A 16522-nucleotide genomic window follows, 5' to 3' on the forward strand; every position below is an offset into this window, starting at 1 on the left:
AGCAAAGATAGGATGCAAGGTAAAAAAATAAAGCAGATATTATTAATATCCTTCAAAATATCTAGCAAGAGAGATAAGTCACTAAATATGTAATATGTGTGCAGGACTAAATAATGTAAAATATTACTAACAATACATCAATGTATATCACGAAATTGAATCACCTTAGGATTCTGCTTAGAAATTCTTCTCTAATATAGGAAACTGGAAAAAATAAATATGACAATGAGTATAGATACTGCAAGTAATCTTGATGGTCATGTATCAAATGACTTAATCCCACAGCTAAATTCTACCAACTATAAGAAATATAAAAAAATCACTTATTTTTTCTGTTTTGTTTTTAATTTTTACATTTTTTCAATTACAGTTACAATTACATTCAATATTATTTTGTATTAGTTTTGTATTAGTTTCAGGACATAGTATAGTGGTTAGACAGTCATATACTTTTTAAAATTTAATCTTTATTATAATTTTTTTACATTACCTTTTAGTCCCCTTATATCCCCCTCCCCCCAGCAGTCACCACACTGAGGTCCATGTCCATGAGTGCTTTTTCCTTTTTGCCCAGTTCCTCCACCCCCTAGCTTCCCCACTCCACTAGTATCATCCTGCTCTTTACAAAGCAACAAATTCAGTTTATGTTCTCAGCACAAAAATGCCAGTTTTGACTTTTATTTTTATTTTATTTGGCTAAGACAAATCTTCAGTCAACCAACTTGATCAAAAAAGGGACTGAAAAAAAAACTCTTAATCTCACTCTGGTATTTTCTATATGGTATAATTTACTTTCTCTTATGGGATCCATCTAGCCTCCCTGATAAAATGCCTGGGCTCTTCCTTTCTTAGCTTATAGTAAAATTAAGATGCCTTACACAGAAAGCAGAATTACCTGTCCAATTAACCTTGCTTGAGTCATGTGACATTAAACCAGGCACTCAAAGGTGCAAAGATCCTTAAACCAGCTTTTATAATCAGCCTAATTCTTCTTAACTAGAATGCTCTGTGTTTGGTGTCCATGAGCATAAAATGCCTCTATCAAGAAGAAATCTTCGAATTGCCTCTTAGAAGCCTTTTCTCTTACTGGCAACTCGGAAGTAAAACTTTGTCAAGTGCTTCAATCATTTGATTTGAGAATAGGCATAAACAAATTGAAAATATATTATAAGGAACAAAACAGTAACATAAAGCATAAAACACAAAAATCTACACAAAACCCCATAAATTATCAGTCTGTAGCAATTGCCCTGAAGAGGGCAGGAGAAATGCCAGAGAATGAATCTAGTATTTGGAAAATTGCTAACAGTGTTGAGAATCATTTTATGGAGAGCAGGATGACAGCTATGGAGGGGGGCTGGTGAGGGAATGGAAGGCTTGAGCAAAAAAGAAAAAGGACTCATGGACATGGACAACAGTGTGGTGATTACTAGGGGGATTAAATGGAAAAAAATACAATAATGATTAAATTAAAAAACAAAAAAGAATCATTCATATAAAGTAGTAGGAATGTGCTCCAATTAACTAGTGTTGCATGACTAACCATGCCAAAACTAGTTGCCTACAATAACCATTTTTTGTGTGTGAATTCTGTGGGTAAGGAATTTAGAAAGAGTATAATGAGGATAAACTCTATCTGCTCCCTGAGCCTGGACCTGCAGACAGGAGACTCAAGCAGTTGGTGATCACTCACATGGCCAAAGGCTAATATTATTTGGAGAGTTCTTTACTTGGGATCACTGAAAGGCTAGGCTCAACTGGGACTTCCCACTGGTACATATTCAAGGCCTCTCATGACTTTGAATTCCTCTCAATGGACAGCCTCAGGATTGTCAGAGTCCTTGCCAGGCAGCTTACAGCTCCAAAAGATAGTGTTCTTGCAAATGAGACAAAAGGTGCATTGTGTTTTCCAGCCTAAGCTTAGAAATCAGCCCTGGCTGGTGTAGCTCTGTGGACTGAGTGCCAGCTTGCAAACCAAAGGGTCGCTGGTTCAATTCCCAGTCAGGGCACATGCCTGTGTTGTGGGCCAGGTCCCCAGTAGGAGGTGCATGAGAGGCAACCACACATTGATGTTTCTCTCCCTCTTTCTCCCTCCCTTCCCTTCTCTCTAAAAATAAATAAATAAAATCTTAAAGAATAAATAAATTCATTTGTTAAAAAAAAGAAATCATGAAGCAACAACTCCTCTGCAGTCCGTTACAAGCAAATCACTGAAACTATCCAGATTTAAAGGGAAGAGAATTAGACTCTATTTATCAATCTTTAAAAGAAAGTCAGAGATTTTGCAATCATCTATTAAACTGCCACAGTTTAATATGGTTTAATACAGAATGTAGAATTTAAATATTGCCAAGACATACCTGGTTTCTTTCTACATTTTTTATCTGTCATTTGAGTTTTGGTTATAACATTTTGGGGCAACAATATAGCTCAGGACAAAAACAGATAGACTTCCTCAATGGTAAAAGAAAAAATTCTTTATATTAATTCTGACTTACAGGGGCACCAACAGAGGTGAGGATTGACTATGAGAGTCAGGGAGGATGGGGTAGAAGACAGAAATGGGGAAAAAGGCAAGACAACAACAATGCATTTTTAAAAAATAAGAAATGCTTAGATATTTTTTCTCTTCATATATTGGATTTTTTTAATAGCTTAATAAATAAAAATTCCCTGCTACATGATGTGAGATAGCCTGATTCTGTGATGCCCTTCTTTTACTCCTCGTGGGAAATAAGCGTACAGTCCCAATAGCAAGTGACAAGTGACAATGGAGGAAAATCTATGTACTAGTAATATTAAATAGTATATTCTGGTATATGATCCTAAGAAGTTTCCAAAGAGCAGGTCTTAATTACAAAAAATTAAAATAAATTTGTCTAGCTGTGAATAAAATCTGACTAGAGGAAATTAATATTTAAAATCATATATAGCTTTGATTCATAATACATAAAACCTTGCTACCTTATGTTCTACTGTTAAAACTTATAAGAATTGAGCTTGGGCAGATTTTTGACTTTTAGTTTTTGGGTTTTTTTTTTAGTCTAAGGTAAAAGCACATTAGAGTGAATGACTATACATAAGAGAGTTGAAAATGCTAATGTGAAAAATTATTTCTCATTAATATGATAATATATTTTACTCTTTACCTCAAACTTAACTATTTTGATAGTTTGGTCACTTGGAGTCCAAATATATCAAAGATTGAAGTAGTCTTATATTGGTTCACCATGGAAACACAGGTTTCATTGTATCCTCACAGAATACATATTTATAATAAAACATTCCTAATAACATGTGCTACTGTTCAGGTGGGACGTTTTAATGTTACTGTAATTTCTCAGAATTCAGATCAGAAAAACAGAAAAATGCCATGAATAAATAAAAAGTAAAACCCCACCTATCTGTAAGTTATGATACACTCCTTGTTCTTCACAGATTCAAGTTTACTTGCGCAATCTATTATGCTTACATCTCTGTCTCTGTTTGGAAGTCAAGATGGGCTAGACATTCTTGTCTGAGGGGCAAACTGAGAAAGAAATGTTGTTAATCTACTGGGTAGTTTGTCATGGACACAGCTTAAATTAAAATCAGAGTGTCTAAGCTCTTGATTTTGTGGGATTACCAATTGCTTTGCTGTTGGGAATATTAAAAAGTGGAAACAGGAGTTTCTGTGACCAGTCCGGGCTAACTGACAAGCAAGTGAGCGTGGCCTTGCCCTTCAGGATTTGAGAGACTACCCAGCTGTTTCATGTGAGGCAGAACCCAGAAGCCAAATGAGAAAGCAAGACTGGTGTTGGTTCACACTTGCCTTGCCCACCAGGCAGATGCATTACTTTGAAGACTTTTACTGATTTTATTGTTGATGAAAATCAATCTTGCCATGGAATCAGAAAGGATTTACTATAGCTCCCATCACCAAATACATGACATATTATAAAACAGAAACTGCACGTTATTAGCATATCAAAGAGAGAAAGACTTGCCTTGAGAATTATCACACATTTTCAAATAAAGCGCCACCAAATAGCACTTTACTTTTAACATATACTTAACTCCTGTTTTAAAACCACATGCTATAATTTCAACCAAGCTTATTAACAGATGTGCCAAAATACCTTGCATTACAAATATAATTTTATTTGAAACATGGTCATTTGTGATTTCCATTTAAGGACAATAGGATAAGGATGCAAGATATCTGCTTTCATGATTTCCTCCTATTTCCTCCGTCTTATCTGGGTGTGTTCAGCCTTTGTCTGATAATCTCTAACCTTTTTTCTTAGAATAATATGTTTGTTCCTCACTCTTTTCAAAGATAAGATTGTCGAACCATTGCTCCTCTGTTCTCCTTCATCACCTTTGTCATCTGCACCACTTAAAATAGCAACACTCTGTCTGAAGCTACAGTTAAAGTTACCCCTGAAGAATCCCCAGAAGCTGCTGCTCATGAAGCCGGCAGATGTATGGTTATTTAGAACCAGCTAGCCATATGGTGCACGAAGAACTTAGACTTTAAAGAAATTTCTGAACCGCCAGTTAAATTCCTCAGGTATTGTCAAGTACAGCAAACATACTGTATATTTTGCTTTCTAGATTTTCTAAGAATACCTTTTATCAACACAATTGAAAAGTTAGCTTCTGTTCAAGGTTGATGGTTTTCAGTTGAATATGAGTTCACATATTCTGCGACCTGACCGATATGAGGATGAAATCATGAATATAAGGTATGATATTGGTACTTGTATTATCTTGGATATGACTACATTTTAGTTTGTTTTTGGTCTTTTTCTTTCATTGCATATGGGGTTATTGGCTAGATATAACAAAATATAAAGGAGTACTTACCCACCACCATGAAAAACAACAACAAAAAAACAAATAAAAACATTAAATTTGTTATAACCTTACTACACTAGAGCATTAGAACTATTTTCTATATTATGCAGTTAATTTTATAATGATCTTATAACAAATCTTAAACTTCATATTTTTCTAAGGATTAAAATGTCTTGTTAGACCTATGAAAGCACAACAAATGAGTTCATCATTCTTTTACCTACTAATTCAAGTAATTGATACTTTTTAACATTTTTTTAAACAAAGTGTTAAACAGATAAGGATGTCTGAATTTTGTGAGAGGTTGAGTCATGTCCAATTCTTATTTTCTATACAGCATAATATTTAATCTACAGATGGACACATAACAAATATGAGGAGGACCAAAAAAAAGAATTATCATCTGGAGGGCGGGCCCCTTGTAGTACAGGCTTCTCTCACAAGGTAAGAGTTCTAGGAACCCATCTGCTCCCATGTACTAGCAGAAGTTGTGAGAAGCTGTGTTTGGGCTCAGTGAATGTTTTGGGGTTTTTTTGAAGACTTTTCAACACACTTGCTCATTTCAGGATGGGTGACTTACGAGTGTGCCTGCCTACACAGCACTGAGTGTTCAGCAAATTTTGACCAAAAACAGCATTACCCCATACCCCACTCTCCCTATTCACTGGATCTCACCCAAGGTGACTTTTTTTGTTTCCCTGGATGCAAAAAGTCCTCAAAAGGAAATGTTTTGCCGATGTAGACAGGTAAAACAAAGACCAGCAGACGCACTAAAAGGCATCAAAATCGATGAGTCCAAAAACTGTATTGAGCAGTGGAAAAAAATGTCTCAATAAGTGCATTGCATCAAATGGAGAGGACTTTGAAGTTGACTAAAGTTTAAACATGTAAGCATAAATACATAATTTTTTATAAATAAATTCTGGTTTGGGGGAGTTCCCCCTAATATGTAAGAAATATTTTTCACAGTTATTTGGTCCTGATTTAGACAACTATCCAAATATCTCCTTCCATCATAAGGTAAAGATCAAGTTTAAGACCTACACTGTGTAGCATCCCAACAGCATACTCAACCCGGAAAAACAATATGCACTATTTCCTAGAAAGGTGACATAGGCCAGTAATTGCAAAGCAGGCTATTAAACCAGTTTTTCTGTAAAGGCACCCGACTCTGGGACTGCAGGCAGGCTGCTGACCCAGGCTCTGCCTGCAGGTGCAAAAGGAGTGCCTCCTATGCTTCAATAAGTCATTTGTTTATGTATATATGTATGTATTTGTTGGATAGAAGGTGAAAAACAGACTTGCAGTTGTGTGTTGAGCTCCTTAATGCCTGCTGATACAAACTTCATACAAACACCAACTTTAGTAGGGCTTGAGCTACCAAGCACCATTCAATTTAATACAAGCTGCTTTTCATTTCCTCTTTCAAGAGATTTGCTCTTAAAAAAGAGAGAGAGATTTGCTTTTGAACAAACACAAAACAAACAACAAAAGCTATCTCTGATTCTTAAGATTACATGGCTCATATTGTGTTCATCGGGGCTATAAAAGTTGGCAAAGGTATTTCTCTCAACCTTTCTATATGTCTCTTTTAATATTTTGGTTTGTTCTCACTTTCTCTGTGTGTGTTTATATTTGCTTTACATATAGATAAATATATAAATACCATATATGTAATTAAATATTTAATACATATGCATTTCATTTATATACATACATATGCATATAAACACATACATACAGAAATATGATGGTACTAAGCCCTGGGCTTGCAGGTCTAGAAGAGGAAGAGGAACCAGTCATGAGGACTGAGGAGAAAAACACTAATAATGGTTGACAGCAACTGATTGCAAATAACATTTTGAGTGACTTTTGCTATGAAGCTGAGCAAAGAAATCAGGTTGTAGTTAAGTGCGATAAGTGTCATTATAAACAAAGACGAGGCTACAGTTGCCATAATAGTTGTATACTCGTAGCTATGGTTACAGATGAGAACGCAGATTCTCCCTTAGAGTCACCACACTTGGAATTCTCTCTCTCATTTCGGATCTTTCTGTGGCTGGTTCCTTTTACTATCCGCATTCAAATTTGATCATTGTAATAAAATATTGTTCCCACCACCATTTACCTCTTTTCCCTTCTTCTGTTTTTTTTTAATCCATAACAATGACCAGTTCCTAAAGTATGTGTTTATTCACTTATTTATAGTGTTTCTCCAAGAGGAAAACCATGTTTGTCATATTTATACCTGTCACTAGACGTGCGAGTGACACATGGCACGTCTAGGGAGTGCTTCTTCAGTGAAGGCACAAACACATGCCTGCGAGGCTGTGAATATACAAACGCACACACACACTTCCACTGCAAAGTCTGAAGAACTAAAGTCGTATAGAGTCTTCCTGAATGTTTAGGTCATGTTGCAGGAAAGCAAACAGCAGCATAGTACTCTCTAATTTACCAAGGATTAATGTTTATTTTAATCAAGCATTCACTAAGGTAAACCTTTCCATATCCAGGCCTGTACTTTTACATCAGCTGTGTGTTCAACATACTCTGTAGTTAGGGTATGTAGATTCTAAACCAGGTGTTTTATAGTGTAATACATCATGATTATTGCTATTGTTATTATTAAATGTTTTTATTTTATAAAAGAACAATGAAAATACGCAAAGCATAGCCAAACATAATGAATCAAAAAATAATCAATGAGAAACAGGATTTTAAGTAACAAGTAATATCAATAAATTAAACCTAATAGAAACTTAGTGGAAGCAAATGTGTTTCATGCTAAATTTTGAAATACTCATGCTAGTGCCTAACATGCTCAGAGGGAAAAATAATAATCCAATTTAAAACTTCATAAATAGGAAAAAGTGTCCCAATTATATGGGAATAGAAAATACATACCCATGTTAGGGAGAAACTACACGAAGGCTCTGCACAGGCAAAACTGACTAGGACACTTCTCTGGCTGTGGAAACTTACAGTTTAGTGAAGTAAACAGAAAATTTCAGGAAAATATGGGACTTGAAAAAGAGAGTAATAAGCCTGTTACTGTTCAGGGAAGTCCTGCTGGGGAGATGATGTCTGATCTAAATCGTAAAGAATATGCAAGAGATTAAAAGCATACAATATGAAGTGTATATTGTAAGACGGTGAGCTACCTGAAGAACACATATAGCAAAAAGAACCTTAAAGAATATATAACTGTAGGTATAGATTATGGTTTCAGTATGTCTGCATATATAGAAAATCTAAAAAGAATATACTTACTTTTGAAATTATATACAGTATAGGGTAACTAAAAGTTACTCAAAAGACTAGTAAGAAGCATCCCTTTTGCAGTTTAGAATTGACTATCGATCCGGTCTAAAGGCAGCAGTCATTCAGACTTGTTATAATTAAGGTAAGGTATTTTATGTATGCAACATGTACCAGTTCTGTGATATTTCCCACTATACATTTCTTCATTTAAGATGTTCTATGAATAGCCCAAAGACAGAATTCCTAATTATTGTCTGAGTAATTCTCGTAGTCATAAAAAAGATGTTTGAACATTTAAAAAATATTTTATTTATTGACTTTTAGAGAGAAGGGAAGGGAAGTGAGAGGGAGAGAAACATCAACGTGAGAGAGAAACATCGACTGGTTGACTCTTGCATGGGCCCCGACCAGGCGGGCCCAGCCCGCAGCCCAGGCATGTGCCCTGACCGGGAATGACGGCTGCCTTTCGCCCTGCGGAACCATGCCCAACCAACCGAGCCACACAGGTCAGGGCAGATATTTCAACACTTTATTTTCCACGGTAACATAGCAAATCAGAAGAGTATGGCCTAGTCAAATAATACTGCCATAACACATCCATCTTTTCTCAATGAATTTTAAAAGATCCTTTAAGAATAAATCCCTAGAAATACTTATTTTTCAAAGTGTTGAATTCTAACACACAGAAATTGCTATCATTTTATAAAATGGAAAAATGCTATAGTTCAGATGTGAAATAAATCATTTCAAACACCAATGTTGATATATTTCTTAGCCTATTGTTCTTTTGGGGTCAGGTGAGTTGTTTAATATCATTGAAACACTGCAAAACAAAGTGGAACTCTCTTAGATTTGCAGATTAGTGTTTCAAATTGCTTCAGGTAGAAAGAGCAAAGTGAAATAGAGCGGGGAGATAGAATGGATGTGATAAGGTGATGCAGGGGAAGAAAGAAAAGGGAACCCGTCAGGACATTGAAGGTGAACATATGGAAACACCCTACAGAAGGCACTCAAGTGAAAACATGTGGCCGCAACCTACACCAAAGATTAAAAAGAATAAAAATACAGAACTACATATTCTGCACAAAAGGGCAATTATTAATTTTTATGAAAATAGAGGAGTCATAGGAAAGCGCAACAGATGGTCGCACCAGGTGAAACTCAGGGGAAATGACGGCAGAACAGTTGAGATGTGCCTGTAAGTTTGGTCATCAGGGGGTACAGGTAACCTCCCCTATGCATTTAATATCAAATTCAAAGTTCGGTACCTTCGCTTTGTCTCTCATCGATCCTTTGCCCAGGATAGACATTTTGGCACCCGTTTCTTCCTGTAGCCTCTTCAAGGAGTTTCCTCTTGGTCCAAGCAATTTCCCCACAAAATTGAACTAGGAAACAAAATCAATAGAATGTTGGTTTTAAGGCAGAGAAGAATGATAATTTGCATCAAGAATAATTGATGGGTTATGGGTTTTTCAAACTTTACCATTGAGAACAGAGTTATACCATATGCACAACCATACACACAAGAAACTACTTCAGAAACTAATCTGGGACCCTTTGAAAAGGGCTATCCCTTCCTAAAAGAATGCCAAGACTAATAATATATTAAATGTATCCTTTATAGAGCAAATAAATAAATCACCTTTTTAAGAAAGGAGGGAGAAGCACGATATAGTTCACAAAGTTTCTAAAGGCATTTTTCTCTAATCAAATCTGATATAGATGATTTTAACATATCTATGCACTTTCAAAATTGCAAAGTTAATATTTAAAACTGATTTTTAAATAAAATGTAATATTCATGTTTGTGAACTATTGTCTGTGTCAATAATATTCTCTTGCAAATTTCATGATAGAGAAAAAAACATTCAATTTTTCTTCAATCTTGCATTTTCTATGTTAAAGAGGTATGCTTAGGATCAGCAAATAAAGGATGTGGACACATAAAGAAAAGTGTAAAACACTAAAGATAGAGCATATATGCAAATCAGTGTGTCTAAGTGGAAAATTCTGAGTTGGGGGCATCTGTCCAGCTTTTTTTATTCATCCCAAATCAAGGTTAAAAACAGGTGAACTAAGAGCACTTATCAGAGTGTGTTGTGATCTACTAAAAGAATCATTACCAAAAAAAAAAAAAAAAGAATCATTATCAAACCAAATCACTAACTGAATTAAAAATACATGGGGATTGGAATGCATCAAAAATATGTTGGGGCATGAAGGACAAAGATAAATAAAATTAAGTGCCTTCTAAATCAGAATTTTTCCATTTCTTAGAAAATCCATGGTCCCCACAGTAAGCAGCATAGCATACTTTATGAGAAACTAAATGCTTTTTCCCTAATTTCAGGATTAAAACAAGGATTTCTGCTTTCACCACATCTATTCAGTACTGTACTAGAGTAAGAATTGTGTACCTGTAGGCAGACAGATAAATGGAAGACTATAAAGTTCAAAAAGACCACACTTAAATGGTCAACTACTTTTCAACACAAGTGGCAAAGCAATAAATTTGAAAAGTAAAGTATTTTTAACAAGTGGTCCTAGAACAATTGGATATTCCTCTGCAAAAAACAAAAACAAAAAAATAATGTACGCTTTACTTCACATTTAGGCAAACTTTATTTTGAGATCTATCATAGAGCTAAACATAAAAGCTAAAATTATAAAGCCAGTCAGAGAAAGACAAATTCCATATGATCTCACTTACATGTGGAATCTAATGAATGGGCTGAACTAACAAGCAAAATAGAGACAGACCCAGAAACAGAGAGCAGGCTGATGGCTTTGGGGGTGGGGGTGGGATTAGGGTATGGAGGGACTGAGCAAAAAGGAAAAATGACTCATGGACATGGACAACAGTGTGGTGATTGCAGGGGGGAGATGTAAAAGGGGGATAAATGGCAATAGAAAAAATACAATTAAAAAAAATTTAAAAAACACAGAAAAAAATCTAGGGGGAAAGCATATAAGAATACCATTGCACACAAGCTGGGGAAGGTGACTTAACTGAGAATCAAAGAGTACTCACTAAAATTTTGCTGTTCCAAACACCATAAACAGTTAAATAGAAAAGTCACAGACTGGGAGAAAATACTCCCTGTATAAACCTTTGAAAATGACCCATATCTAGAACCTATAAAGGACTCCATCAAGTTGATAATTAAACATATCAGAATTGCTAGAACTAGAAAAAGACCAAATGTTGATAAGAATGTGGAACTGCTACAGCAATCACTGTTGACAGTTTAAAATGATATAACAACTTTGGAAAGATTAGGAACTATTTGTTAATTTAAATATAAAGCTCCATTATGACCCAGCAATGCTATACATAAGTACTAAACCAAGAGAAAGAAGAGTGTATGTGCACAAAATGACATGCACAAGAATGCTTATGACATTTATTCACAACTACCTTTCAACTAATGAACCAATCCTCATCTAAGGAGAGTAGAGAAACAAGTTTACACATAAATCGGAAGGAATTAGTCACTGGTTGACACAAGAGCATGCCCGTATCGCACAGGCATTATGTTCAAACAGAGAAAGAGTCAGACATGAAAGAGCACCTCATGTTAGATTCCATTAATATAAAATTCTAGAGGCAGAGACATACACAGTGTTAGAATTTATAAGAGTGGTTGCCTTTTGAGAATCGAAGCTGAGGTTGAACTGCCTGGAAAGTGGCATCAAGGAAATGTCTGCAGTGATGAAATTATTCTATATTTTGTTGAAGGTATGGCGTATCTTTATCAAAACTCTTCAAGCTCCACAATTAACACCTGTGCATTTCTCGGCATGTAAATAATGTCAAATAAGGATGGAGAAAAATAAAATAGAAAGTTGAAGACTCACATAAATATTTTTAATATGAAGTTTGTCCAGAAAAAGTCCAGCTATTGTTAATATAATAAGAATGATTTGCTCAATATCGATGTAACCTGGCAGCCAAGGAGAGTGGACTGCAATGCACATGTGTGAACAATGACAACTTCACTGTACTAGTCAGTGGGGATGGTAGACAAAATTGAGTGAGCATGTGTACTGTGTGGCTGTCACATTCAAAATGACTGAATAAGTAGAGCAATGAATCCGCATCAAGTTTTGCATTAAGCTTGAACATTCCTCCATGGAAACAATCTGGATGATTCAGAAGGCAGTAGTTATGGGCAACTGGTGATTGGCAGCTTCATCACAGTAACATGCCTACTCATGCATCATATCTCATGCAGAGTTTGTTGGTGAAACATCAAATCACCCAGGTGACTCAGCCCCTGTACAGCCCAGATTTGGCACCCTGGGACTTCTGGCTTTTCCCAAAACTAAAATCACCTTTGAAAGGGAAGAGATTTGAGACCATTGATGAGATTCAGGAAAATACTACAGGGCAGCTGATGGTGACTGGGAGAACTGTGTGAGGTCCCAAGGTGCCTACTTTTAAGGGGACTGAGGCATCATTGTCCTATGTACAATGTTTCTTGTATCTTGTTTCTTCTTTGATAAATGTCTCTATTTTTCACGTTACATGGCTGGATACATTTTGGACATACCTTGTATATCATAATAAAATGTCCTTTTATTTTATAAGGGCAGTTGTGAAAAGTACTCTCACTAGACCTTTAGGAAATATATCATTCCAATCTACGCAGACTATTCTAGAGATAAAAGTGAAAATTGCCGCTACCTCTATTCAGTAGGCCAGTATAGCTTTGTTACCAAAGCCAAATCAGAGAAGAGAATTTACAGACCAAATCCACTGATGAAACAAAACCAGTTGAACAAAATAGTAGCATAACTAAGGCCTATGGTACATACAAAGCAACATACATGACTTCTGATTTGTCTTTATCATAGGTACTCAGGTAATTTAAGACTTATAAACCCCAATTATAATTCACTTATTGATAAATTAGTGGAAAAAAAGGTTAATATTTTATTTGAGCAGAAAAATATTTTGATAAAATTCAAATTCAATCATTATAAAAATTAAGATCATCTGAAAAAATGAAGAAAACTCCCTTAATACAAGTGAAGGATTCTACTGGAAACCATGAAGAATAGTATACTTAATTAATAAAATAATACAGAAACAAACAACCATATTCTCGATTTTCTCTTCAACACTGATAATTCAAACCACTGAATAAGGTAAGTGTTGCAAATGTTAGGGAGTAAAAAACAAATACCACTTATAGTTCACCTAGTATGTATGTAAAAAGCTTTAAGTAATTTCAGAAAACTTACTAGAATTAGTAAAATAGTTTAGCAAGGTGTTTTACATAAAAATCAATATAAAAAAATCAACATGTCATTAGGAAAAAAATTTAAGAGATATCCCTTAGGACAGTAGTAAAAATGAAAATAGATTTCACAAGAATAAATTTAACTATATATGTTCAAGCCCTTTACAAAGAATATACAAAATATATTAATAAAGCCATCAAATGAATATAAATAAATTGAGAGGTCATGTTCATGAATTGGGATTCTCACTGTTATAAAGATTTCTAATATTCTCAATTACATCTATAGATTCAATGAAATCCTAATTACAATTACAATAGGATTTGAATCAATTTACCAACTAGTTCTAAAATGTATATGAAAGGTGAAGTCCAAGAATAGCTCAAACATTCAGAGGCAGAATGAACTGAGGGCTATTCCTGTCACATACAAAGATTCATTATAAAGCTGTATCATTGGTAGCGTGGTAAGTGTGGTCCTAGGGCACAGATAGGAAACAGAACAATGGAATCCGGAATGCAGAAACAGACTCCTGCTGATGTTAAAATGATGTGTGATACAGGTGCCATCACCCATCACAGAAGCAGAATAATGCCCCCACCCCAACGACATGCATTTCCTAATTCCCAGGATCTGGAAATATGTTACCCTGTAAAAGGGACTCTGCAAATGCTATTAAATTAGGAACCTGACAATGAACAGACGGTCCTGGGTTTTCCAGGTGTGCCCAATTTCCACAGAAGGGAAGGAAGGAGGCAGGAGAGCCACAGGTTGCGGTGATACAATTGTGAGTTTGGAATAAGGGCAGCTTCTCGTAGCTGAGAAAGCCAAGGAACAGATTCTCCCCTGGAGCCTACAGAAGGAATGTGGCCTTACCAACACCTTAATGGAGGCCCATAATAACCATTTCAGACTTCTGACCTCTGTAACTGTAAAATAATACATTAGTTGGGTTTGAGCCACTAAGTTTGTGGTAAGTGTTACAGCAATAATAGGAAACTGTGAACAAGCTGAGAAGGAACTACCTAACACATAACATAACCGACTATCCATCGTAAGAAAAATAAAATTACTTCCTAAACCATAACAAAAAATATATGGATGAATTATAAACTTAGGTGTGAAAGGCAAAATTTTACAGTTTCTAAGATCAAAATACAGGGAAATAATGTCAAGGAGTTCTAAAACAAGACATAAAAATATTCTAACTGTAAGAGAAAAGTTCAATTAAAATGAAGAATATCTGTTCATTAAAATACACCACAAAGTAGGTGAAAATATAAGACACAAATTTGTAGACTATTTTCATTACATGTTACTAATACAGCACTACTTTGCAAAAATAAGTACAAAACTATAAGGAAGAGACAATATATACATTAGTAAAATCATACATATGTTATTGAAGAAAGAACAGAATAACAAAAAAAAAATGTGAGAGTTTCAATCTCATTAGTATTTAAATAAAAATCAAATTAAGACCACACTGAGATACCATTTTACATGCACTATGACAGCAGAAATGAAGAAGACAGAATCCAAACTTTGGCCAGAGTGTGGATTCATGGAGATTCATGTACCTGTCTGGAGAACTGTAAAAAACAGATTCAACCACTTGGCACTGTCTGTAAATTTGAAAATGCATAAACCTATGTTTTAGCAATCTCATACCTAGGTATTTTCTCTAGAGAAATGTTAGCAGAGGTACAAGAATATTCAGTCTCAATGCTTGAACAGCAAAAATAATTGGTGAAAAATGTTCATCCATGCAAGAATGGTGTGCTGTCACTGGATATCACACCAACCCTCATTTATGTCTCAGAAACAATTCCCAGCTTCCCTGCCACGTGTGCTTCTTTTTGTGTTGGATTTTGTTGATAATTGAAAGTTGCATGAGATTTGGAAGGTGGACAATGGCAGTCCATTATTCTTGGCAAGCAATGGTGGTCGGACAGCTCTACTGACCTCTACATTATCTCCCCCTGTGTGGCTACGGCAGCCCCACAGGCCCCTCCATAAGCTCCCAGATCTAGGTGCTGGCAGGTTTCCGGATACTGCCCACAGGTGGCAGCTTTCCTAAAGTCCCTTCCCCACCTCTTTCAACAGTCAGGTGAGTCCTGAATTATAGATTATAACTATTATATAGAGAGTGGGTTCTGTTTTCCTGAGAGAACCACAGCTAGTACAAAAAATAAGCAAACTGTGAAATATCATAGTAGAATACTATACAGAGACAAACACAAATTACTGATAACTATGTGAAATCTCATTAACACAATCCTAGAAATAAAATTTTTAGAAAAAAATTCAAGCTCTAGACATGACACTATTTTTATAAAACTGAAAAACAAGAAAAGTCAAATAATATTTTACTTGTGAATATATGCATAAGTAGTAATTCTAATCCTCAAATACAGGAGTAATTAACACAAAACTCAAGATCTTGATAACTTCTGGGAAAGAAGTGTAGGGAATTTGATCAAAGGGTCAGGTATACAGATGGTGTCAAAGTAATAGGTAACATTTTAGTCTTTAGTTTAACTTAGGGCTTCATGAGTATTAATTTTACTTTGCTCCATACTCTATGAAAACTGCACATATTCTGTGAATGATTGAATTACACAGCTTTTAAAATAAACCAAAAGAACAATTCCAGTTGAGTGAAATGTGACTGATTATTCTGTTTAGCAGTCTGACGCAGAACCTTCTTGCCCCTTTACAAACCACCAAACACAAAAATCCTAAAGCGCACAGAGAGATGTCTCTGCTGGTAATGCCAGGATTGAAATGAAAAGATAGCATTTCACACATTTCTGACTGAGAATAGGATGTTGACAAAATTTATAATGCTCACTACTCTCAGAAGTTTTTGTTTTCTGCCTACTTATTCTGACATATTCCTTAACACTTCTATTTCAGCACAGTAACTATTTTTCATCAAGGACCAATTTGAGGCCAATCCGTCTTGAAGCTGTGAGATCCCCTCTTTAATTTTGCAACAAACTCTACCTTTTAAAATAGAACACAAACATCCAAATCAATGATCTTGTATAAAGATTTAATTTCATAAACTGATAAAAGTATATTTTATGAGTAACAATTATATAATATCATTTTAAGCAAGTTGTCCTTTTAATGTGTGTGCTTTTAAAATTTATAAACTACAATCTAT

The 16522-nt window shown here is 35.2% G+C and overlaps 1 protein-coding gene across 3 annotated transcripts in view; it reads right to left on the reverse strand.

The window, feature by feature from the left end:
* KHDRBS2 (KH RNA binding domain containing, signal transduction associated 2) overlaps positions 1-16522 on the reverse strand; it is a 544593-nt gene that overhangs the window by 354130 nt on the left and 173941 nt on the right. For all 3 annotated transcript variants that reach the window (XR_008425555.1, XR_008425556.1, XM_024576649.3), the window contains exon 3: positions 9372-9488. Coding sequence is in view for 1 of the 3 variants with exons in the window: in XM_024576649.3 (XP_024432417.1) it covers positions 9372-9488 (117 nt within the window). In the remaining 2 variants the exon portion in view is untranslated. The remainder of the gene's footprint in view (positions 1-9371; positions 9489-16522) is intronic.

The sequence above is a fragment of the Desmodus rotundus genome, chromosome 11 (genome assembly GCF_022682495.2).
Source record: "Desmodus rotundus isolate HL8 chromosome 11, HLdesRot8A.1, whole genome shotgun sequence".
Lineage (NCBI taxonomy): Eukaryota > Metazoa > Chordata > Mammalia > Chiroptera > Phyllostomidae > Desmodus > Desmodus rotundus.